This window comes from Bufo gargarizans, chromosome 5 (assembly GCF_014858855.1).
Source record: "Bufo gargarizans isolate SCDJY-AF-19 chromosome 5, ASM1485885v1, whole genome shotgun sequence".
Lineage (NCBI taxonomy): Eukaryota > Metazoa > Chordata > Amphibia > Anura > Bufonidae > Bufo > Bufo gargarizans.
Window position 1 is genome coordinate 86,221,917 of NC_058084.1, and position 23,558 is coordinate 86,245,474.

The window sequence follows — 23,558 nt, forward strand, 5'->3', positions numbered from 1 at the left end:
GGAACCTCCAATAGATATGAGAAAAAGACCCTAGAGGCCCTGTAGCTCCCTAACAGACCCAGGAAAGATCCATTCCCCTGTCCTATGGACAGGGAACAGGAAGAAACTGAGGAATGAAATATGGAGGACCCTTTTAAAGATCTGGGAAGTTCCTGTTTCCTGTCCAGAAGGGGGAGGATCTCTCACAGGTGCTGTCATGGGGCGTAATGGAAACGGAATGTAACTTCCATTTTTTTTGAGGACCCATTGAAATAAATGGTTCCGTATGCGGTCTGCAAAAAAAATAAACTGAACGGACACGGAAAGAAAATACGTTCGTGTGCATGAGGCCTTAGGCTAGTTTCACACCAGCGTTGTGAGATCTGGCAGCATTTTTTGTCCAGCAAATTCTTTGTATATTTCCTGGGCTGTGGCCGGATCTCCGCTGGTCCCTATTGTAGTTAATGGATGGCAATGCTGTGGCTTCTGGCAACGCCGGAGCCAGAGAGACCCTGCCGGAACAAACTGCCGGATCTCACAACGCTAGTGTGAAACTAGCATTAGGCCTTATGCACACGGCCGCAGTTTTGGCAGCTCTGACGCGGACCCATTCACTTCAATGGGGCCGCAAAAGGTGTGCCAGTACTCCGTGTGCTGTCCGCATCCGTTGCTCCGTTCCGTGGTCCGGAAAAAAAATATACCCTGTCCTATTGTCCGCATTTTGTGGACAAGAATAGGCAGTTATATTAATGGCTGTCCATGCCAATCCGCAAATTGCGGAATGCACACGGACGCCATCCGTGGTTTGCGGACCGCAAAACACACAATGGTCATGTGCATGAGGACAAAGGCTACTTTCACACTTGCGTTCGGGGCTCCGCTTGTGAGTTCCGTTTGAAGGCTCTCACAAGCGGCCCCGAACGGATCCGTACAGTTCTAATGCATTCTGAGTGGATACGGATCCGCTCAGAATGCATCAGTCTGGCACCGTTTGTCCTCCACTCCGCTCAGCAGGCAGACGCAAACGGATCTGTCCAGACTTACAATGTAAGTCAATGGGGACGGATCCGTTTGAAGTTGACACAATATGGCTCAATCTTCAAACGGATCCGTCCCCCATTGACTTTCAATGTAAAGTCAAAACGGATCCGTTTGCATTATCATGAAAAAAAAAAAAAAAAAAATTTTTTTTTTTGTTCATGGTACTGCAAACGGATCCGTTCTGAACGGATCTAAGCGTTTGCATTATAGGTGCGGATCCGTCTGTGCAGCTACCAGACGGATCCGCACCTAAACGCAGGTGTGAAAGCAGCCTTAGTCAGCAAAGACAACATTTCTTAAAGGGACATTCCTATCACATGATGTTATGGCATATCGCTAGAATATCCCATAATATTAAGATCAGTGTGGGTCCTGGCTAAGCCTAGAATAAAGAGGGTGGAAGCCCCTTTTTATTTTTTTGCACAGATACAATACTGGCCACTGAAGCATGGCTCCTTTAACCCTTTCAGGCCCGGAGGTGTTGTTTTTTTTTGCGGGACAAGTTGTACTTTTCAACGCCACCATTTAAATATTGCATATGATGTAGTGGGAAGCGGGAAAAAAATTCCAAATAGGGTGAAATTACAAAGAAAAAAGCAATTCCACCATAGTTTTTTTTATTTATGACGTTCAATGTACGATAAAACTGACCAGTTACTTTTATTCTACAGGTCAGTACGAATCCGGCGATACCTTACATGTATAGTTTTTCTTGTGTTTTGTTAGTGATAAAAAAAAAAATTAAAAAGGTGGGGAAAAAAAGTTTTATTTCTTTGTCGCCATATTCTGACCCTGATAACTTTTTTTGCAATTATGTGTACGGAGCTGTGTGGGGGCTCATTTTTTGCGGGGCGATCTGAACTTATCTGAAATATTTTTTTGAAAATTAAGCAACCAAAAACTGTGAATTGGGGAATATATTTTTATACTATGGGTGTTTTCGCACATCGCGACACCCATGATGTGTATTTTTTTATTCTTTTATTTTGGGAAAAGGGGGTTGATTTGAAATTTTATGTATTGTTTTTTACTTTTTTATAGTTCCCATAGGGAACTATAACATACAATCATTAGATTGATATCATCATAGACTCCAATGCACTTGCATTGGAATCTATGATGATTTTACCTAGTTTCCTATGGATCCCTATTACAGGCAAGGGCTCCATAGGAAATACTATGCAGCAGCCGCCTGTCATTCACAAAGACAGGGGCTGCTCCATACACGCTCCGGCTCCTCCGATTGCCACACGGGGGAGCCGGAGCACCACCGGAAGCGCGCGTTTCCGGTGTTTCACGCGCTCAGATGCCGTGGTCAGGATTGACCACGGCATCTGAGGGGTTAAATGTCTGCGATCGGCATTACTGCCGGTTGCGGATATGAGCCATGGGTGTCTCCTATGAGAATCAGGCTATCGCTCAGGAGCGGGCGCCATCTTTAAAGACCCCACCAGCGCTGTACATGTACGGCGCTGGGTTTTATTGTAGATTTCTGCACATCGGACAGCTAGGTGTATAACTGTGCAAGGAAAAACTTTGAATGGACCCAGGCCGCATTGCACGAACGCCCACCGTGGGGCAGCCGTTCCACAAAAAGATAGGACATGTTCAATCTTTTTTCAGAATGAAAGTGCGGGACAAAACCCCACGGAAGCACTACGTAGTGCTTCCGTAGGGTCCCGTTCCGCACCATTCCGTATCTCCGGATTTGGGGACCCATTGAAGTGAATGGGTCCGCATCAGTGATGCGGGAATGCACACTGAACAGTGCCCGTGTATTGCGGTCCGCAATATGGCCACGGAGCACACTCTTGTGAAAGAGGCCTTAAAGAAATGTTCCTAGAACTTCTTCCACTGGTTAGGGCTCATGCACATGACCGCATGTAGTTCGCGGTCCGCAAAACACGGATGCTCAAAAATACAAATGACGTCCGTGTGCATTCCGCATTTTGCGGAACGGAACAGCTTAGCCATAATAGAACAGTCCTATCCTTGTCCGTAATGCGGACAATAATGCCTCGTTTCCACTGAGCGGATCGGTTCGGTTCGGTACGGTTCGCTATTTTGGGTGTTTCCACTATGAAAGCAATCCATACAAGCGAACCGTACCGCACCATTCAGGGTCCTGCTTCAGGTGTAGGGCCATAGAAAAATGGAACGGTTCGGTTAGGGCAGAGCTACTTGCGTCACACAATACATTCTCCCGATTGGCGGCCTGAATAATGTCAAGCGTAAGCGCAACATAAACACCGGTGTCGCACTAGTGTGACATCACGCTACACATTTTTTTCTAAACCACATATGGACCTGGCGGCCCGAGTTGCAGTGGAAACGCTCACCTAAATAGACCGGATCATTAAAAATCTTCCAAACTGTGCCGACCCGAACCGATCCGCTCAGTGGAAACGAGGCATAATAGGACATGCTCTATTTTTTTGCGGAACAGACATACAGAATGCACATGGGGTAATTTTTTTATTTTGTGGCTCCACTGAAATTAATGGTTCTGCATATGGGCCACAAAAAAACCTAATGGATGTGGAAACAAAATACATTCGTGTGCATGAGCCCTAATACGGATGGTAGTCCTAAATAGGAAAACTGCAACTTTTAGTGCATTTTTTTTTTTTTTTTTTTTATTAGCTGCAGTGGTGCTCATGACCCCATATGGGTGAACAAAGTCTAGAGATGAGTGAATTAGTTAGTCTAAGGGCACATGCACACGACCACGGTTTTGGTCCACATCCGATCTGCATTTTTTGTGGGTCAGATGCAGACCCATTCACTTCAACGGGGCCGCAAAAGATGCAGAAAGCACTCCATGTGCTGTCACCATCCGTATGTCCGGTCCGTGGCACCCGCAAAAATATAAAAAAAAAAAAAAAATCCTATTCTTGTCTGCATTATGGACAAAGATCGGACTGTTCTATTAGGGGCCAGACGTTCTGTTCCGCAAAATGCAGAACACACACGGCCGGTATCCGTGGTTTGCAAATATCCAATTTGCAGAATGCAAAACAGACTACGGTTGTATGGATGAGGCCTAGATCAAATTCGTTCCTCACTCAATCTACTTGAGCAGCAATTACACGAGCGGTGCAGCTGCATGTAGCAGCAACCAGAGCCTCTGCGCTTGCGTCGATACACAGAGCGCTGGAGATCGACAGGACCTGGAAAGCTATCTGACCTGCCAATCAACGGGGAGAGGAGAGCGTCTTCAGCGGTAGGGACCGTCCCTTGCTGCTCATCAGGAGTGCGGAAGAAATTTGATTCAAACAATTTGATTTACTCATCAGCACAGTAAGGAAATCTTACAAAAAAAAAAATACAAAAAAAAACAAAAAAACTCTGTACGGTTATGTTCCCGCAGAGCAGATTTTTTGCACATTCTGTAGAATTTCTGTAACCAACCTGATAAATAGTGAACATGTGCTGGGGCTTCTGTCCCTTGTCCTGACAATTCAATCCTATCCTTGGCGCCAAACATGGCTGTGCCTGAACAGCTTCCAAATAGATAGTGGTGACATTGGAGAATTTTATGAATTTACCAACTGTACACAAGACAGAAAAAAAAAGAAAAATAACATGCCTAATGATTGAAACGGTTTCTTTATTGGCTGCATTTTAGTAGAGAGACCGGCACGAGAAGTTAGAAGGTCCAATCCACCACTGTGGACATGAGGGATAAATAGTAGAAAAATCTCTGAGCAGGGACGGCCACGTCATTTCTTACTCCATTCTGCCTGCTCTTTCTTCTCACGCAATACTTCCTTCAGGTATGGCTGCAGATAAGGAAAGTCCTGTGGAAACAAAATGGAAGTTGGTAAATAAAAGCAAAGGACTCAACAGTACTTACACTGGTAGATCATACCAGTGTATTACTGTAGTGCAGCGGGGGCATGAAGCGCACAGCGTCATAGCAACCAATGACGCCGTGCGCTCCTGCTCTCAGCAGGAATCCAGGCCGTGTTACCACGGACCGCTCACGTCCATGTGCATTCGGCCTTAAAGGGGTTCTCAGGAAATAATTTAAAATGGCCACCAGTAACCTGTCCTAGAAGGTGAGCAGTACTGGATGCCACCACTTGCAGAGCTGCCCAGGAGGGGTTCGGGGGCCCATTACACTCTTCTACAATACATGGTAATGATGTGAGCCTGCCTAGGATACGCCATTATGGCTGAGCAGCCTGACCGGAAAACTCACCAATGTGTAGTATACACAAGTGCCAGAGCGTAGCTTGTAGAGAGGCCTCGTCCCCTCAAACCCCTAGCTCTGAAAGTGGTGGCCAGTCCTGCTCATATTCTAGGACAGGTTGCTAGCGACCATTTTAAATCATCCCTAGAAAACCCCTTTTTTGCATTTTCGCAGCCATAACTTTATTTTTCCATTCACATAGCCGTATGAGGGCTTGTGTTTTTTTTTTTTTTTTCCACAGGACAAGTTGTACTTTCTAATGGCTCTATTTAATATTGCATACGATTTAGTGGGAAGCTGGGAAAATATTTTTCCAAATGGGGTGAAATTGAAAAAACAAAAAATAAATTAAAAAACCTGCAATTCTACCATAGTTTTATGGGTTTTGTTTTTACGACATTCCCCATTAGGTTAAGTGACCCGTTTCCTTAATTCTCCGGGTCAATACGATTACAACGATATGACATTTATATAATCTTTCATTTTTTTTTTTAAATACTTAAAAAAAAAAAAATAAATGATTTAGAATTTTTCCATATTCTGCCCCCATAACTTTTATAGTTACATCTACGGAGCTGTGCGAGGGCTAATTTTTTTTGTGCAATGAAGATGACGCAGGGCTCGCCCGAATGCCGTGGCCATTTCAAACAGCTGATTGGCGGGGGTGCCAGAAGTCGAACCCCCACCGATCTGATATAGATGACCTACCCTAAGGATAGGATATCAATACCATGAAACTGCACAACCTATTTGAAACATATACCATTAAGGCTAAGGCTACACGGCGACATGTGTCAAGCGACTTCTTGTTGCAGAAAAGTTGCACAACGTTTTTTGTAATGACAGTAAATGGTGTCACAGTGCGACATGACAGCTGCAACGAACCCATCCGAGTTGGATTTCTGTGCGACTGCCATTTCGCAGTGCGATACCATTGACCATAATTACAAAAAATGTCGCAATGAAGTTGTACCTGGGACACATGTCGCTGTGTAGCCCTAACCTTAAAGGGGTTGTCTGGGTTCAGAGCTCAACCTGGACATACCCATATTTTCACCCAGGCGGCCCCCCTGATGTTAGCATCGGAGCATCTCATGCTCTGATGCACTCCCTTGCCCTGCGCTAGATCGCACAGGGCACGGGCTCTTTTGTTTATCATAACACACTGCCGGGCGGAAGCTTCCGCCCGGCAGTGTGTACAGTGACATCACCGGCTCTGATGGGTGGACTTTAGCGCTGCCCTGGCAGTTTTACTGGCTAGGGCAGCGCTAAAGCCCGCCCATTAGTGCCGGTAACGTCACCGGGCTTCCTGGCAGCCCCATGGAGAGCCTGGTCTGTCACCGGAACTCCTGAAAAAGGCCTTTGCCCAGGGCAAAGGAGAGCTTCTGAGCATGAACTGCGCTGATGCTCAAGTCAGGGGGGCTGCCGGGGTGAAAAATGGGGATATGTCCAGGTTCAGCTCTGAACTCTGACAACCCCTTTAATATGACCCTGACGTGAATGATGGTCATGGTATACTATTCAATGTAACAGGGCCTCTTCCTACACCTGCATAGAAGGAAGCCCTCACCTCTTCATATTTTGTCCACTGTTCCTTTGGGAGGATTGATTTCTTCATATCCAGGTCCAGGGCTCTCTTGATGCGGAAGACTCGATCATCATACAGCTTGGGTGGCAGCCTCTTGATTGCCTCTTGTACATTCAGGGTCTTCGTATATGGTGTCATCACGCATTAAACCTATGAAATAAACCATTACTAAAACCCACACCAGTTGTCTGCGCGACAGCAGTTTACAAAGCGCACAATGTAATCGCACTCTACCTAGCTTGTTGAATCCTGCGAGGCCATAATACCACTTGCACAAGGTGTCCATAAAACGGCCCGTGGCTGCAACTGGAAGAGAACACAAAGAAATCCCATGAGGCCAATACAGTCGTCTCACCTGTGCGACACTTCCCAATACCAGTGCGAGGGAGAAGCGGAGGAGGAGTAGTGCACAGCAATTCAGCCTCAATACTCGGAATGACTAGCACAGCGCAAGGTCTCTGCCGCGTGGACGTCAGTCAGTTGCTCCTTAGCTGCAGGTCAGCAGGCGCTGAATGTTAAGGGTACGGATACAGGGAGACGTGCGTCGCATGACTTCTTGTTGCTGAAAAGTCGCGCAACATTTTTTGTAATGATAGTCAATGTTGTCGCATTGCGGCATGCTGAGACTGTCGCAAAAAATCTATTCAAGTCGGATTTTGGGGGGATTTTCGCATCGAAGTATGCAGCATTGCGACACCATTTCCTATTATTACAAAAAATGTCACGCAACAATAAGTCGTGACATGTCGCGGTGTAGCCGCAGCCTGAAGGGGCTGGCTGCTTCATGTGTATAACCAGCATGTATGAATCATCACTAAATGCAATTTACCAGTATGCCACTATTAAATGGCATCGGTCAGCGGATTTGTCCCCATGACACTGGCTGACCTGTTACATGTGCACCTGGCAGCTGAAAGCATCTGTGTTGGTCCCATGTTCATATGTGATCGCATTACTGAAATAAAAGATATTTTATTATACGGGAACTAGCATCAAGGAGCCATAGGGGAGTTACCGTTACACAGGCTCTGCTCTCTCTGTAACGGTCTGCACCTTGATTGACACGGCCTGGCAGTGAAAACATCATCACACCTGACCCTGTCAGAGTGCAGAGAGAGCAGAGCCTCTAGGTGTAATGGTAACACCCCCATTGCTCCTAAAGGCTCATTTGCATATAATAAAACATATTTTTTCTCAGCAATGTGGGCACGTACGAACATAGAACCAACACAGATGCCGTCAGCTGCCAAGTGCACATGTAACAGGTCAGACAGTGTCATAGGTACAAATCTGCTGACAGATGCCCTTTAAAAGTCCTACACCAATCTCTCCCTGGTCTCCTCAGACTGTAATGAGCACTAAAGGAGGGACATGGGACCAAACCCATCCCCCAGCAGCCTCTGCACACAGGAGACTAGCCCATTACCAGAGAGGCGGCCGATGGATGGGTCTGGCATGATGACTAGCTTGAAAGGTGTAAAAGATTGTGGTTTCTAACGGTGTCTCTTGGAAATTAAACAAGGATTTTATACCATGTGCTCGATGCCTCCATCCTGGATACATGACTGCGTTGCACTTCCCAGCACAGGAGGTGGGGGTGCACTGGGGTTAGCCTTCATAAATGACTAGCTGCACATGTGCTGAGAGCATCGTGCTCATCTCTGATGGTATCCTCAGGATAGGTCAGAAAATAACAAAAACTGAGGGATCCGACACCCAGCACCCCGGCCGATCAGCTGTATGAGGAGACGACACGTGCCTTCTCTCTTCCTGCCCGCTGCTGCTGTCTATACAGCTGAGGATAGGACATTAATAGTAAAAGCCCAGAGAACCCCTTTAATATGTTTAACTTGTGATCACTTCCAGCCGCCGACGAAATATTTGTCTCAAAATTCATAAATTGTAAACTATAAATACCCCAGCGGCACTGCGCTCAGCAGACAGGACCCCCAGCATCCCCCCCTGCAAGAGTAGAGCGCAGGCAGCCATGCACTGGGCTACGCTAGAAGACAGAACCCTAGCGTGTCGCAGTAGAAGGAGAGCGCAGCAGGCGCTCTGGAGAGAACCCGCTACCACCTGCGCTTCCCTCTGAAGAGAAGCGCAGGCAGCACCAGAACACAGCCCTGCACTCACCCCACCAGCTCAGCCCAGAGAGGAAGGAGGAAGAGGCAGGAGGGCAGACATGGATGGCTGAGTAACCTTCCCCGTCCCTGAACCCTGCATTGCCCTGTACCCCTGTTCCATATTAACCCCTGCTGTAGCATTAACCCCTTCACTGCTGCTGCCCTGAACCCAGCAGCAGAGTCCCTGCATGGCCTGCCCTGCAAGTAACCCCGGCTCACCTTCCCTTGCTGGGCTGTATTTACACCAGCCCCAGCTTTTTCCTGGGTTACCCCTGCCCAGTTAACCCTTATAACCCACAGCTACATCCCTGTCTGCAGGCTACATCACATCGCACCCAGATCCGTTGTGGGCTGCAGTCACCCCCCCAAAATGACAGGTCACCTGGAGGACACACTGAATGTCACCTCCTTCCTTTCTAAACCACGCAATAACAACACCCAGTTAAGGTACACCCGTCACGGTGCCAGCACTGCCACCCGGATCCTTCTATTATGCCTGGCCTGCAAGTATTAACCCTTGCAGTGCCACCATTTACCCCTTGTACCCTGTAGCGACAGTGAGTAGCCAGGTGAGTGGGTTGCTGATATACGTATGTGTGTAAGTAAGTGCAATGTATAGATAGTGTGTGGGGTGGAATGGGAATTGTGTAGTTAGGTTTGTATTGTGTTTAATAATATTGTGTATTGTAGCGCTATTATTGTATAGCGGTGTGTGCGTCTATACGTATATAGATTTATAACCATTGATCTATAAGTATATATATATATATAGCCTATAATTATAATTTTATTGTATAATAAATACTATATTATTCATAGTACAGTGTATGGTCTTTGATAGTCGCGGTGGTAGTAGCAGTAAGTCGCACGCAGCGTAGTTCAGTGTAGCGTAAAGGCAACAGAGGTAGCTAGTTAGTTATCAATTAGTTAAGCTAACAGAGTTAGTTTTCCTTTTAAGGTATAAACAGGCGGAGTCATCACTTGACGACTCACGCCTATTTATGAATATTAATTATTGGTACCATCCAAAATATCAATAATTAATATCTCCCTTAACAAGCCTCACCCCATGTGACTGCAGCAGGCAAAGGCGAGAATACTGATAGATTATTATTATTTGTTTCTTTTATAGTTTAGGATTTTTGAATTCTGGAGTTTTTGGGCTGCTCACCAGCAGAAATCTGGAAGCAAATTCCGCACGATTCTGAGTGGATTTGCCGCTGCAGTGTCTCCTGGAATTGCTGAGGAAATTTTCTGCAGCGATTCCGGTACAGGCCGATGACTGCTTTATGGCAATCAGTCCTTCCCCGGAGGTCAGACCCCACCAGTCAGAAAATGATGACACCTTCGAGCGATCTGCCATCACGCCCCCAATATGAGAAGAGACCCCTCCCTTTAAAGGGAACCTGTCACCGGGATTTTGTGTATAGAGCTGAGGACATGGGTTGCTAGATGGCCGCTAGAACATCCGCAATACCCAGTCCCCATAGCTCTGTGTGCTTTTATTGTGTAAAAAAAAACGATTTGATCCATATGTAAATTACCCTGAAAGGAGTCCTGTACGTGAGAGGAGTCAGGGACAGGATTTATCTCAGGTTAATTTGTATATATTTATTAAATAGTTGTTGTTGTTTTTTTTTTTACACAATAAAAGCACACAGAGCTATGGGGACTGGATATTGCGGATGTGCTAGGGGCCATCTAGCAACCCATGTCCTCAGCTCTATACACAAAAACCCGGTGACAGGTTCCCTTTAAGGCTAGTTTTCCTAAAAAGCATTTTCTGGAGCAATTCCCTGCAGCAGAAGCCGACGTCCTTCCTATTCTCTCCACTTCTGACACGACATGTCCTATGACTGTATCAGATCCGTGGCCTCGCCAGCATTTTACTTCACAGCGGTTTTGTGGCCCCAGGAGCCAGGCAGAAGTGGCGCAGCCAGCTCTCTGGTGGTTCTCCGGATCAGCGGCGCCCCCAGCAGTCTGGTCCCCACCAGTCAGGTTTACCCTACTGACAAGACCGAGGTGTCCCTTCAGAAAACCCCTCATATAGGGGAATTGCCATTTAAGCAATTCTATCATATTCTATAAGGAGGAGGACATGGGGTCGTACACATCATCTGCCATCATATAATTGCCTGCAGGCTACATCACATCGCACCCAGATCCGTTGTGGGCTGCAGTCACCCCCAAAATGACAGGTCACCTGGAGGACACACTGAATGTCACCTCCTTCCTTTCTAAACCACGCAGTAACAACACCCGGGTAAGGCACACCCGTCACGGTGCCAGCACTGCCACCCGGATCCTTCTATCACCCGAGCCCCGCTCCACTATATCACGCAGCCACTCGTCCTTACCCGGTGCCCTCGCCGCCATCTTGCTAAAACCTGGGAAGCAGCAATGACGCAAATATCAGCGCGACGCGAGTGACGTCATCGACAGGGTAAGGGCGGAAGCTGTAGGGAGGTGCTGGCAGAAGAGACTCACGTGACCTGCCCTGGTCACCGGGCTGGCTGTGGTGGTCACCGCCTGCTGCCGACTTCACTAGGGAATATTAAACTGACTGCATTTGTGTGATACACACATGTCCATAGATACTACCCGTGGGCCCTCCAGGACAGTATGCTCTAATCATAAAGGGCAAAGCAAGAATGCAGAATGTTAAAAAATTGTAATGTACATTTACCTTTGGTCCCCCCCATCCCCCACCTAATTATATAGTACAGGTGGTAAACTCAGCAATACCAAATAGATGCCGGAGTATGAAGTGTTAAGGGTGGAGGGAAGGCCGATCCATGGCCTCTTATTTTTCTCGATAAATTGCTCGTAGCCCTATATACACTGGCAGTCCCCCATAACAGTTACCTCCAGAGCACTCTGCCTCCTTAAAGGGGTATTCTGGTCATTAAGTTATCCCCTATCCACCGGATCGGTGAAGATCCTACTGCTGTGAACTCCACCGATCATGAGAACGGGGGACCCGTACTCCCTGCAGCCCTCCTGAAATGAAGGAAATGGTTGGTTGGGCCTCTATACATTTCTATGGGAGTTCCGGAGATAGCCGAGTACATAGCTCCGCTGTGTCCGGAATTCCCATAGAAATTAAAGGAGTGGCCATGCGCATGACCGACCGGACGCTCCTTTCATTTCAGGGTGCTGCAGGGAGTACTGGGCTCTGTTCTTGTGATTGATGGGGGTCCCAGCAGTAGGACCTCCACCGATCTTATAGTTATACCCTTTAGTTTCACCTCCGCAGCACTCTGCCCTCTTAAAGGGGTTGTCTCATCATAGACAATGGGGGCATATCGCTTGGATATGCCCCCATTATCTTATAGGTGCGGGTCCCACTGCTGAATAGGCAATTATCATGTAGAGAAAGTTAACACTAAAGGCACTTACTAGTGTATTGTGATTGTCCATATTGCTTCCTTTGCTGGCTTGATTAATTTTCCCATCACATTATACAGGTCCTTCTAAAAAATTAGCATATTGTGATAAAGTTCATTATTTTCTGTAATGTACTGATAAACATTAGACTTTCATATATTTTAGATCCATTACACACAACTGAAGTAGTTCAAGCCTTTTATTGTTTTAATATTGATGATTTTGGCATACAGCTCATGAAAACCCAAATTCCTATCTCAAAAAATTAGCATATCATGAAAAGGTTCTCTAAACGAGCTATTAACCTAATCATCTGAATCAACTAATTAACTCTAAACACCTGCAAAAGATTCCTGAGGCTTTTAAAAACTCCCAGCCTGGTTCATTACTCAAAACCGCAATCATGGGTAAGACTGCCGACCTGACTGCTGTCCAGAAGGCCATCATTGTCACACTCAGGCAAGAGGGTAAGACACAGAAAGAAATTTCTGAACGAATAGGCTGTTCCCAGAGTGCTGTATCAAGGCACCTCAGTGGGAAGTCTGTGGGAAGGAAAAAGTGTGGCAGAAAACGCTGCACAACGAGAAGAGGTGACCGGACCCTGAGGAAGATTGTGGAGAAGGACCGATTCCAGACCTTGGGGACCTGCGGAAGCAGTGGACTGAGTCTGGAGTAGAAACATCCAGAGCCACCGTGTACAGGCGTGTGCAGGAAATGGGCTACAGGTGCCGCATTCCCCAGGTCAAGCCACTTTTGAACCAGAAACAGCGGCAGAAGCGCCTGACCTGGGCTACAGAGAAGCAGCACTGGACTGTTGCATGTCATTCGGAAATCAAGGTGCCAGAGTCTGGAGGAAGACTGGGGAGAGGGAAATGCCAAAATGCCTGAAGTCCAGTGTTAAGTACCCACAGTCAGTGATGGTCTGGGGTGCCATGTCAGCTGCTGGTGTTGGTCCACTGTGTTTTATCAAGGGCAGGGGCAATGCAGCCGCTATCAGGAGATTTTGGAGCACTTCATGCTTCCATCTGCTGAAAAGCTTTATGGAGATGAAGATGTCATTTTTCAGCACGACCTGGTACCTGCTCACAGTGCCAAAACCACTGGTAAATGGTTTACTGACCATGGTATTACTGTGCTCAATTGGCCTGCCAACTCTCCTGACCTGAACCCCATAGAGAATCTGTGGGATATTGGGAAGAGAAAGTTGAGAGACGCAAGACCCAACACTCTGGATGAGCTTAAGGCCGCTATCGAAGCATCCTGGGCCTCCATAACACCTCAGCAGTGCCACAGGCTGATTGCCTCCATGCCACGCCGCATTGAAGCAGTCATTTCTGCAGAAGGATTCCCGACCAAGTATTGAGTGCAGAACTGAACATAATTATTTGAAGGTTGACTTTTTTTGTATTAAAAACACTTTTCTTTTATTGGTCGGATGAAATATGCTAATTTTTTTAGATAGGAATTTGGGTTTTCATGAGCTGTATGCCAAAATCATCAATATTAAAACAATAAAAGGCTTGAACTCCTTCAGTTGTGTGTAATGAATCTAAAATATATGAAAGTCTAATGTTTATCAGTACATTACAGAAAATAATGAACTTTATCACAATATGCTAATTTTTTTAGACGGACCTGTATAATGCTTTTTTCCAAGGATATGACCACCTTGTAATCCATCAGTGATGGCCGTGTTGCACACTATAGGAGAAACCCAGTCGCTGCTGGATTGCAGGGTGGTCGTAACCATGGAAACGAGCAGTGTATAAGGTGATGAAAAAAATGAATCCAGCCAGCAAAGACAGCGATATGGACAATCACAACACATTAGTAAGTGCCTTGTGTTAACTTTCTCTACATGATGAGTGTCATAAGCTGAAATGAGACGACCCCTTTAACAGTAACCTATAACTGAGAAGAAAAACGAGTTATTATGGAAACCTGGTGTAAAACTGTGTGTATGGCAGTGAGGCGAATCCGGAATGACGTGCGAGTTTCTATTGGCTAATAGGGGTCAAGTGACCGTGTGTTTGTCAAGATGTGTGAAGGAGCTGCGAGCTTCTGTTGGCGCCATATTTTCATTTTTGGGGAATATCTCAAGAATGGTACGTCATAGAGAAATGAAACCTTTCCAGACATCTGATGTACCTATGCGGCAAATTTGGTGTTCAATGGTTCAGACGTTTGGCTGCCTATAGAGGACAGACATAGATTTTTATCATATAGATTTAACCATTTATTAGTCCCACAAGGGGACTTTTACTGGAGAGGTTCTTATCGCTTCTATAACATACTGTACTGCTTATGCAGTACAGTGTAATATACTGTCAGTACTACACTGACAGGCACGATCAGGCTGCGCCTCTGGCACAGCCCCATGGGCATACACTACAGGCAGAATGGGGAAGATTTACCAAAACTGGTGCAAAGTATTCCTGGCTTAGTTGCCCATAGCAACCAGACTCTGCCTTTCATTCAGAGATCAATCTGATTGGTTGCTAGGGGCAACTAAGCCAGTTTTCCTGTGCACCAGTTTTGATAAATCCCCCCCCCCCACGTTGTCTCACCACTAGCATTTTCTTCATGGTGTTTTTCCCCTACAGAGAAGGTAATGTCAAAACGGCAAGAGCTCCAGCAGGCGTTTTTTTTAAAAGAAGCCAGAAAGACAAAAAAATATATCAACTAATGAACAAAAATGCCAGGAGCGAAAAAATTAAAATAAAAAACATGCATGTCCTGCATTTCACATCCCATAGAATTTCAGCTAACAACTGGAGCTGGCATTTTTACTGCAAAAAGGTAAAAAAAAATAATGAAAAAGATGCAAAAAAATGCCACTAAACAACTAAGTGTGAAAGCAGCCTAAGGCCTCATGCACACGACCGTTGTTTCATTCCGTGTCCGTTGTTCCTTTTTTCGTTATTTTCTGCGGACCCATTGACCTTCAATGGGTCAGTTGAAAACTCAGCTAATGCACCGTTTGTCATCCGCGTCCGTGATCCGTGTTTCCAGTCCGTGAAAAAAATATGACCTGTCCAATTTTTTTCGCGGACCCATTAAAGTCAATGGGTCCGTGAAAAAACACGGAGGTACACAAGATTGTCATTCGTGTCCGCGTCGTTTTTTTTCCTATCATTTGCATGGCAAACTTGACTTGATTTTTTTTTTTTTACTTTCCTTCATGTCTAGTGATCCTCCAAAAATAAAGGAAGACACACGGAAACAAAAACGGACACGGATCACAGAACAACGGAACCCCTTTTTGCGGACCGCAAAAAAATACTGTCGTGTGCATGAGGCCTTAGGCTACATGCACACGACCGTGTGCCCGTATTGCGGCCTGCAATCCAGAGCTGCGGTGCGGAACGGAGACACGGAACCCCATGGAAGCACTAAGGAGTGCTTCCGTGGTGTTTCTGTCCGTGCTTCCACACCGAAAAAAAAAATAGAACATGTTCTATTTTTTTGCGGTGCGGACAGATCACGGACCCATTCAAGTTGATCTGTCCCGGCCGCCGCACGGATCGTTCAGGGCCCTGTAGTCCCCCCATCCCAGTTATTACTTTAGTTGCCCTCCTCTGGACCCTCTCCAGCTCTGCTATGTCTGCCTTGTTTTACAGGAGCCCAGAACTGTACACAGTACTCCATGTGTGGTCTGACTAGCGATTTGTAAAGTGGCAGGACTATATTCTCATCACGGGCATCTATGCCCCTTTTGATGCAACCCATTATCTTATTGGCCTTGGCAGCAGCTGCCTGACACTGGTTTCTACAGCTTAGTTTGTTGTCTATTACAATTCCTAGGTCCTTTTCCATGTCAATGTTAGGGCTCATGCACATAACTGTTGTTTTGCGGACCATTTTTCACAGACCCGTTGTTCCGTATCTGAGTTTTTTTTCTCTCCGATTTAGGAACTCTTCCGTTCCATTATTCTACAAAACATATCCGAATGGTTTCCGTATGCGTATCTTGAATGGGGCCTCGGACCATAATTTGCGGACAATAGGACATGCACTACTTTTTTGCGGAACAGAAATGGAATGCACACGGAGTACCTTCTGTTGTTTTTGCGGACCCGTTGAAGCAAATGGTTCTGCATACGATCCGCAAAAAACCTTGGAAAGGAAGCAGAAAGAAAATATGTTTGTGCGCATGAGCCCTAACCCAGTGTTTTACCATTTAGTATGTACTGGTGCAAGTGCAAACCGGCCCTAAGCTACAATAGAAATCTACTGCTGACATTTGGCGTGGATCGGCCAGCAGATCCGCACGTGGAATGTCATTCAGTGCAGCTAATCCACAGCTTTTCAGCGCAGATTATGCTGCAAGAATGAATATGATGCAAATTTTAAAATCCACAGCGCGTTCGGCATTTCACGTGCACATTTAAAACACCTTATTCACCTGCACTGATGGATGAATGTCAGGAATCAGGAGAGGAACCTACGCCTAGATTCTGAAAGAATCCTCAGCATCGTTCAAAAATTTGCGGCACTCAGGTTCCATGTAATTAATATATCTTTCAACATCCAAAGAACGATCCAAATATGTATAATAGAGCCTGAGAATACCACAATATATATATATCTAACAAAGAACCTTTCTAAGCGGTTACATCTGTAATAAAGCAGGATAAAAGTAATAAATACAGAGTACTAGGATGTAAAAAATGTGCCAACAATTACAGATTAAACAACACAGAAAATGTTAATGCCGTTAATGTTTTTGAACTATATTGATTAACTGACAAGTACCTTGTGTGCACAAGCTTATACAAGAGTGCAGACCTCAATCTTTACTAGTTAGAATCCTCAGCATGTGAACATGGTCTTGCCGCTCCAAACAGAACATAACCCTAACCCTAACCCCACACCTCCTACGCGCTGTAAAACGCTCAACAAGGAGAAACCAATGCTTCCCTATGGGAATGGTTCTCACCTGGGCGTTTTACAGCGCGTACGATCGCGCTGTAAAACGCCCGACGCTCAAACAAGTTCTTGAGCTTTTTTTGGGACGTTTGTCGCGCATTCCCGTACATAGACTTCAGCGGGAACGCGCGACAATGTGTGTTCGCTTGTCTCTGTATGCGCGATTGTAAACGCCGGTACAATCGCGCATACAGAACGCTCCTTTCAGAACGCTCAGGTCTGAACCCAGGGTAAGCCCTCTTGCACACGACCATATGGCTTTTTCAGTATTACGCAAAAAATTGATCGTAAACGAAAAAAAACAAAAAAACGTTTGTGTGCAAGAGGCCTAAATGGCAGGTCCACAATATAGCCATTGACTTGAATGGGTCTGCAATCCGCAAGATATGATTGAAGACAAGACATCACTTATCTTCTGCTGAGTGGAGGCACGGATCGGAAGTCCACAGAAGGACCACAAAGCGCTTCTGTGGGCTTTCGGGTCAGTGACGCTGCAATGCAAAAAGATAGAATGTGTTATATCTTTAGCCGTCACTTGCAGATGACGGACCCACAAATGGAGTGCGCACGGCCCTTACGCTTGTGTGCAAGAGCCCTAAGGTGTACATCCGATCTGCATTTTTTGTGGATCGGATGCGGACCCATTCATTTCAACAGAGCCACAAAAGATGTGGCCAGCACACTGTGTGCTGTCCGCATCTGTATGTCCGTTCTGCGACCCAGCAAAAAGGAAAGAACATGGCTGGGATCAGTCTTTTGCAGATCTGCAATTTGCGGACAACAAAATGGATACGGTCGTGTGCATGAGGCGTAAAGGAAATAAATGCACATGACATATGTACATAAAAAAAATGCTCAGATGGCTGAGAGACATCTTAGGCTCTGTTCACACTGCTGCTTGTAGGCCATATATGTATCACTTGTGGATTGTCATGTGAAAAAAACCACAGTGTACGGCCTCATGCACACGACCGTGCCGTGTTTTGCGAAAACCCGGATGCCGTTTTGCGACCCCATTGAGGCTAGTCACACGACCATATGTGTTTTGCTGGTCGCAAAACATGGATCCGCAAAAAATACGATGACGTCCTTTTAGCATCAGTATTTCATCCTTTTTGTTTTTTGGGTGGATCCATTGTAACAATGCCTATCCTTGGCCGCAAAACAGACAAGAATAGGACATGATATTTTTTGAGGGGCTACGGAACAGACATACGGATGCGGACAGCACACTGTGTGTTGTTCCCATTTTTTGCGGACCCGCATCCTATCCGCAAAAACAAATGGACTGGACACTGAAACAAAATATGTTAGTGTGGATGAGGCCTGAAGTGAATGGGTCCGCATCTAAGCCGCGAAAAATGCGGCTCGGATGCGAACCAAAACAACATTCGCGTGCATGAGGCCTAATACGGTACCACCTAAGGAGATGAGATTTTTTTTAAATGGTGCTAAGATTTTCTGACCTGTGGTGCACACTTGCACAAGTTTGGGCCAAATCAGAGTCAAAATCCACAAGAAAATCTAGAAGTAACAAAGGTGAATTTGGTGAAATCCGCAGAGAAGATCCCCATAAACTGCACCAATGTGTGAATATACCCTTAGGCCTCTTGCACACAAACTTTCGCTCCCTATGGCCGTGCTGCAGGCCGCAATGCACGAACACCCACAGTGGGGCAGCGGATAGTGGACCCATTCACCTTCGTGGGTCTGCGATCCGTCCTTTCCACAAAAAGATAGAACATGTCCTATCTTTTTGCAGAACGGAAGTACGGGACGAAACCCCACGGATGCACTCTGTAGTGCTTCCGTTCCGCATCTTTGGATTTGCGGACGCATTGAAGTGAATGGGTCTGCATCTGTTATGCGGGATGCACACGGAACAGTGCCCGTGTATTGCGGATCCGCAAATTCGGTCTGCAATACGGCCACGGAGCGCACAAGTTTGTGTGCAATAAGCCTTAGTCTCTTCTGCTGCCTTTACTGGAAAACACATTTCCCATTTGGACCCAAACAAGTTTAGTTAGGGTCCATTCACGCGTCCGCACAAATGAGTCCGCATCCGTTCCTGCAATTTTGTGGAACAGGTGCGGACCCATTTATTTTATTGGGGCCGCACACTGTGTGCTGTCCGCATCCGTAGTTCCGTTCCGCGGCCCGGCAAAAAAAGATAAAACATGTCCTATTCTTGCCCGCAATTGCAGACAAAAATAAGCATTTTTATCATAGTGCCGGCCATGTGTGGTCCGTAATTTACAGACCGCAAAACACTTGCAGGATGTGTGAATGGACCCTTATTTCTACTATTGAAGTGGAAGTAGAATTGAAGGGGTCCGTCTACTCTCTGCCTTTCATATGAATATGGCAAATGGACACGTGACAGTAAAGGAGGCCACACGCCCCGACCTTACAGTGAAGCTCATCTGGTGAATGTTCTAACCAGCCCATAAAAGACAGGGCTGGGGTGCAGTACCAGTTACAGTCTACAGACTATTGTGGCGCTGTTTTTGAAAAGAAATAACCCCTTTTTTTTTCTAATCCTGGATACCCTTTTGACCATGTTTTGGTCTAGAAACACATAATTAAAGGGGTATTCCCATCTCAGACACTGATATCTCCTAGCATATTGCCTACCTGTCTCCAGAACTCGACCACCAAAGTAAAAAAGACAGCGCAAGCGCGACCACCCTCCATTCACTGCTTTAGGAGTTTGAAAATACCAAAGCGCTGGTTTGTCTATTTCCGGCAGTCCCATAGCAATAAATGGAGGGATGGCCGTGCATGCGCAGTGCACTCTTCAATCACTGCTATGGGATTTCCCAAAATAGCCATAAATGGAGAGCAATGATGAAAAACAAATCCGGCACAATGGATGCTTTGCAGAAAAATCTTCCGTTTATTTCAGCAACATAACTCCACGTACAGACAATAGCGGTATTCCAGTTGATGCGTTTCGGACAAAAGGCTATTTAGACTGAACACCAGAATGCCTTCAGGTCTCAATTTAAAAAGAGAACTTATGTACCTTTATTAAAACATCCCGACATGTTTATTATCTTCTGGAATACATCATGCCATTGTTTGCCATTAGACTCCCTTTTGATTTTAATATGTAATTTATATATTGTCTTATTATGTGTCTGTTCACACCATGCGGTTTTTGCTGCACTGACTTAGCCATTTGCCATTGCAGATTTTGGCCTCATGCACACGACCGTTGTGTCTTCCTTTATTTTTGGAGGATCACCAGACATGAAGGAAAGTAAAGAAAAAAAAGTCAAGTTTGCCATGCAAATGATAGGAAAAAAACGGATGCGGATGACAATCTTGTGTGCCTCCGCGTTTTTTCACGGTCCCATTGACTTGAATGGGTCTGCGAACCGTTTTCCGTGAAAAAATAGGACAGGTTATATTTTTTTGACTGGAACCACGGATCATGGACGTGGATGACAAACTGTGCATTAGCCGAGTTTTCAACGGACCCATTGAATGAAAATCACGAAAAACGGACACTGAATGAAACAACGGTCGTGTGCATGAGGCCTTTGTTCCTTGGTATGCTAGACAGTGCCACACCCGCATGGGATTGCCTCCAGGTCAATGTCTCTTCCACCCAAACTACAAGGGGGCGGGGCTTCTATAGGAAGCATATATACTGTCTCAGTTCAGCATCCACCTGTGTTACGACTAAGGACTCTGTCCGAAACGCGTCAACTGGAATACCGCTTGTGTCTGCACTGTCTGTACGTGGAGTTATGTTGCTGAAGATTTTACTGCAAAGCATCCATTGTGCTGGATTTGTTTTTCATCATTACGTCTTGGATTCCCTGGTCCTTCCGTGCACGCGGAGTATTCATGCATTAGGTGAGCTGGGACCGCAACTTACTTTCAGATAAATGGAGAGCACACTGCGCATGTGCGCTGTGCTCTACTTCACTTCAGGGGCCCTGTTCTGGAGAAGTGGTCCCAGAGGTGGAACCTGCATCCTAGAAATACGCTGTCAATGTCTGACATGGGAATACCCCTTTAATATTTAGGAAACGAGGAGTCATTTATCTTCGACGAGTCCTTTATAAATCATCTTTATATCATACAAACATATAAAAGCCATATAATCGCAGTAACGCTGCATGTTCGGTGACTTCTTCACATGTTTTTTTGGAATAGTTCAAAGTCCTGTATGGAAGTCTTGGCAATTTCTTCACAGAAGGTCTGATCAGACATGGACACCAGCTTATCTAAGGAGACATAGTTCGGTTGTGTTGGGTCATAGATTGCTCTTCCTAGAAATGTCAGGAATTCGTGTCTTTCCTTAAGTTTCAAGAGACTGGTGTTAAAAACCTGAAAAGCACAAAAAAAAAAAAAAAAAAAAAAAAAAAAAAATCAGGCAGTGAAGCTAGTTCTGTCATGGTAAATGGCCACGCTTATAAAAGGCTTAGATAAAACATCTACCACTATAGAGAAGACCTATCAGGAGGTCTTGGCCATGACGGTCTTTGGTACTACATGGAGCAAAGGGACTCCTGAACACAACTTGCCACTAGTGTTGAGCGAACTTCTGTTTTAAGTTCGGCGTCTAAAGTTCGGCTTCCGGTTAGCAGAGAATCCCGATATGGATTCCGAATTCCGTTGTGGTCCGTGGTAGCGGAATCAATAATGGCCGATTATTGATTCCGCTACCACGGACCACAACGGAATTCGGAATCCATATCGGGATTCTCCGCTAACCGGAAGCCGAACTTTAGACGCCGAACTTAAAACAGAAGTTCGCTCAACACTACTTGCCACCATACAGCTGAGTTCAGGAGGGCACCTGTGGCCACCAGCCAGGAGCATAAGTACTTGATGCTCCTACATGCTGAGAGCGTCAGATCATTATGGACTGTACCTGGCCGGCGGCCATGAGGAGGACTCAGGTGGCCCCCTGGTCGTTAGCCAGCCTGGAAATTTCCCTGTAGGGTCTATGGCCAATCTGCCCCCGTCTATAGTGATTTATTTTTTATACAAGCAATGCAAATTTTGTGCGCAATAAAATGTCCATTTCTATGAAGCCCAAGAAATGTGAGGCAGCAATCATTATTGGGGTTGTGTCACTTCTGCAAGTGGCGTTTAGCATGTAGAGAAAGTGAATACAAGGCACTTACTAATGTATTGTGATTGTCCATATTTCTTCCTTTGCTGGCTGGATTCATTTTTCCATCACATTATACACTGCTCGTTTCCATGGTTACGACCACCCTGCAATCCAGCAAACCTACACAATAAGACGCTGAGTCTCAAATGGCTATAAAAATAATAATAATCTTTATTAAATACATATAATCAATATATTAAAAAGAGATGGAAAACATCCCCGTAAAAGTGCGGCACACGACTGAGGGACAAAGTAGTAGTACTTTAAATGAAGAGGGGAGTATGATCGCTGTACGTCAGTCCATCACCAAATAGTAGGCATGTTATGTAATCTGGGGCGCCCCAGATGAAGGGGTTTGCCGAAACGCGCTTCAGGGTGTCCGGTCCTTCTGAGGCGACGTCCCCACTTATGGTTATGTAATTATATGTTTAGTATTTGCAGTCTCTTTGTGAGAGGGTTTTGATACACATATGTCTTGACGGTTACACGATATGTTTGTTACAATATGCCTACTATTTGGTGATGGACTGACGTACAGCGACCATATTCCCCTCTTCATTTAAAGTACTCCTACTTTGTACCTCAGCCGTCTGTTGCACTTTTAGACCTCTTGCACACGACCGTATTCTTTTGCGGTCCGTTTTAAACCTATCAATTTTTTTCCGTTTTTTGTTTCAGTAGTGTTTCCATTCCGCTTCTGTTCCATGTGTGATCCGTTTTTTTGCGGATCGCAAACGGAAATGGAAGCATACAATAACGTTTAAACTGTAAATACATAAAAAAATTGGGCTTGGCATAACATTTTCAATAGATGGTTCCGCAAAAATGGAACGGATACGGAAAACATACGGATGCATTCTGTTTTTTGTTTGCGGAACCATTGACTTGAATGGAGTCACGGATCGTTATTTGCGGGCAATAATCGGACAAGTTCTATCTCTCAGCGTAACGGAAATACGGAAACCGAATGCACATTCCGTTTTTTTTTTTTTGCAGAACCATTGAAATGAATGGTTCTGCATATGGACCGCAAACACGGCAAGAGGCCCTATGGTGATGTTTTCCATCTCTTTTTAATATATTAATTATATGTATTTAATAAAGATTATTATTATTTTTATAGCCATTTGAGACTCAGCGTCTTATTGTGTAGGATTGCAGGGTGGTCTGTAACCATGGAAA

At 45.5% G+C, this 23,558-nt stretch overlaps 2 protein-coding genes across 2 annotated transcripts in view; both read right to left on the bottom strand.

The window, feature by feature from the left end:
* Positions 1–4,610: 4,610 nt before the first annotated feature.
* LOC122938493 (cytochrome b-c1 complex subunit 7) lies at positions 4,611–11,357 on the bottom strand. Its single transcript, XM_044294043.1, is given in 5 exon segments — positions 4,611–4,820; positions 6,786–6,914; positions 6,916–6,953; positions 7,038–7,109; positions 11,284–11,357. Coding segments are annotated over 5 exon segments (336 nt in total). The 5' UTR covers positions 11,303–11,357; the 3' UTR covers positions 4,611–4,742.
* A 9,951-nt stretch (positions 11,358–21,308) lies between these two features.
* Positions 21,309–23,558, bottom strand: part of MTERF3 (mitochondrial transcription termination factor 3) — a 49,106-nt gene continuing 46,856 nt past the window's right edge. The window contains exon 8 of the mRNA XM_044293203.1: positions 21,309–21,583. Within this exon, the coding sequence (XP_044149138.1) occupies positions 21,389–21,583 (195 nt within the window). The 3' untranslated portion in view covers positions 21,309–21,388. The remainder of the gene's footprint in view (positions 21,584–23,558) is intronic.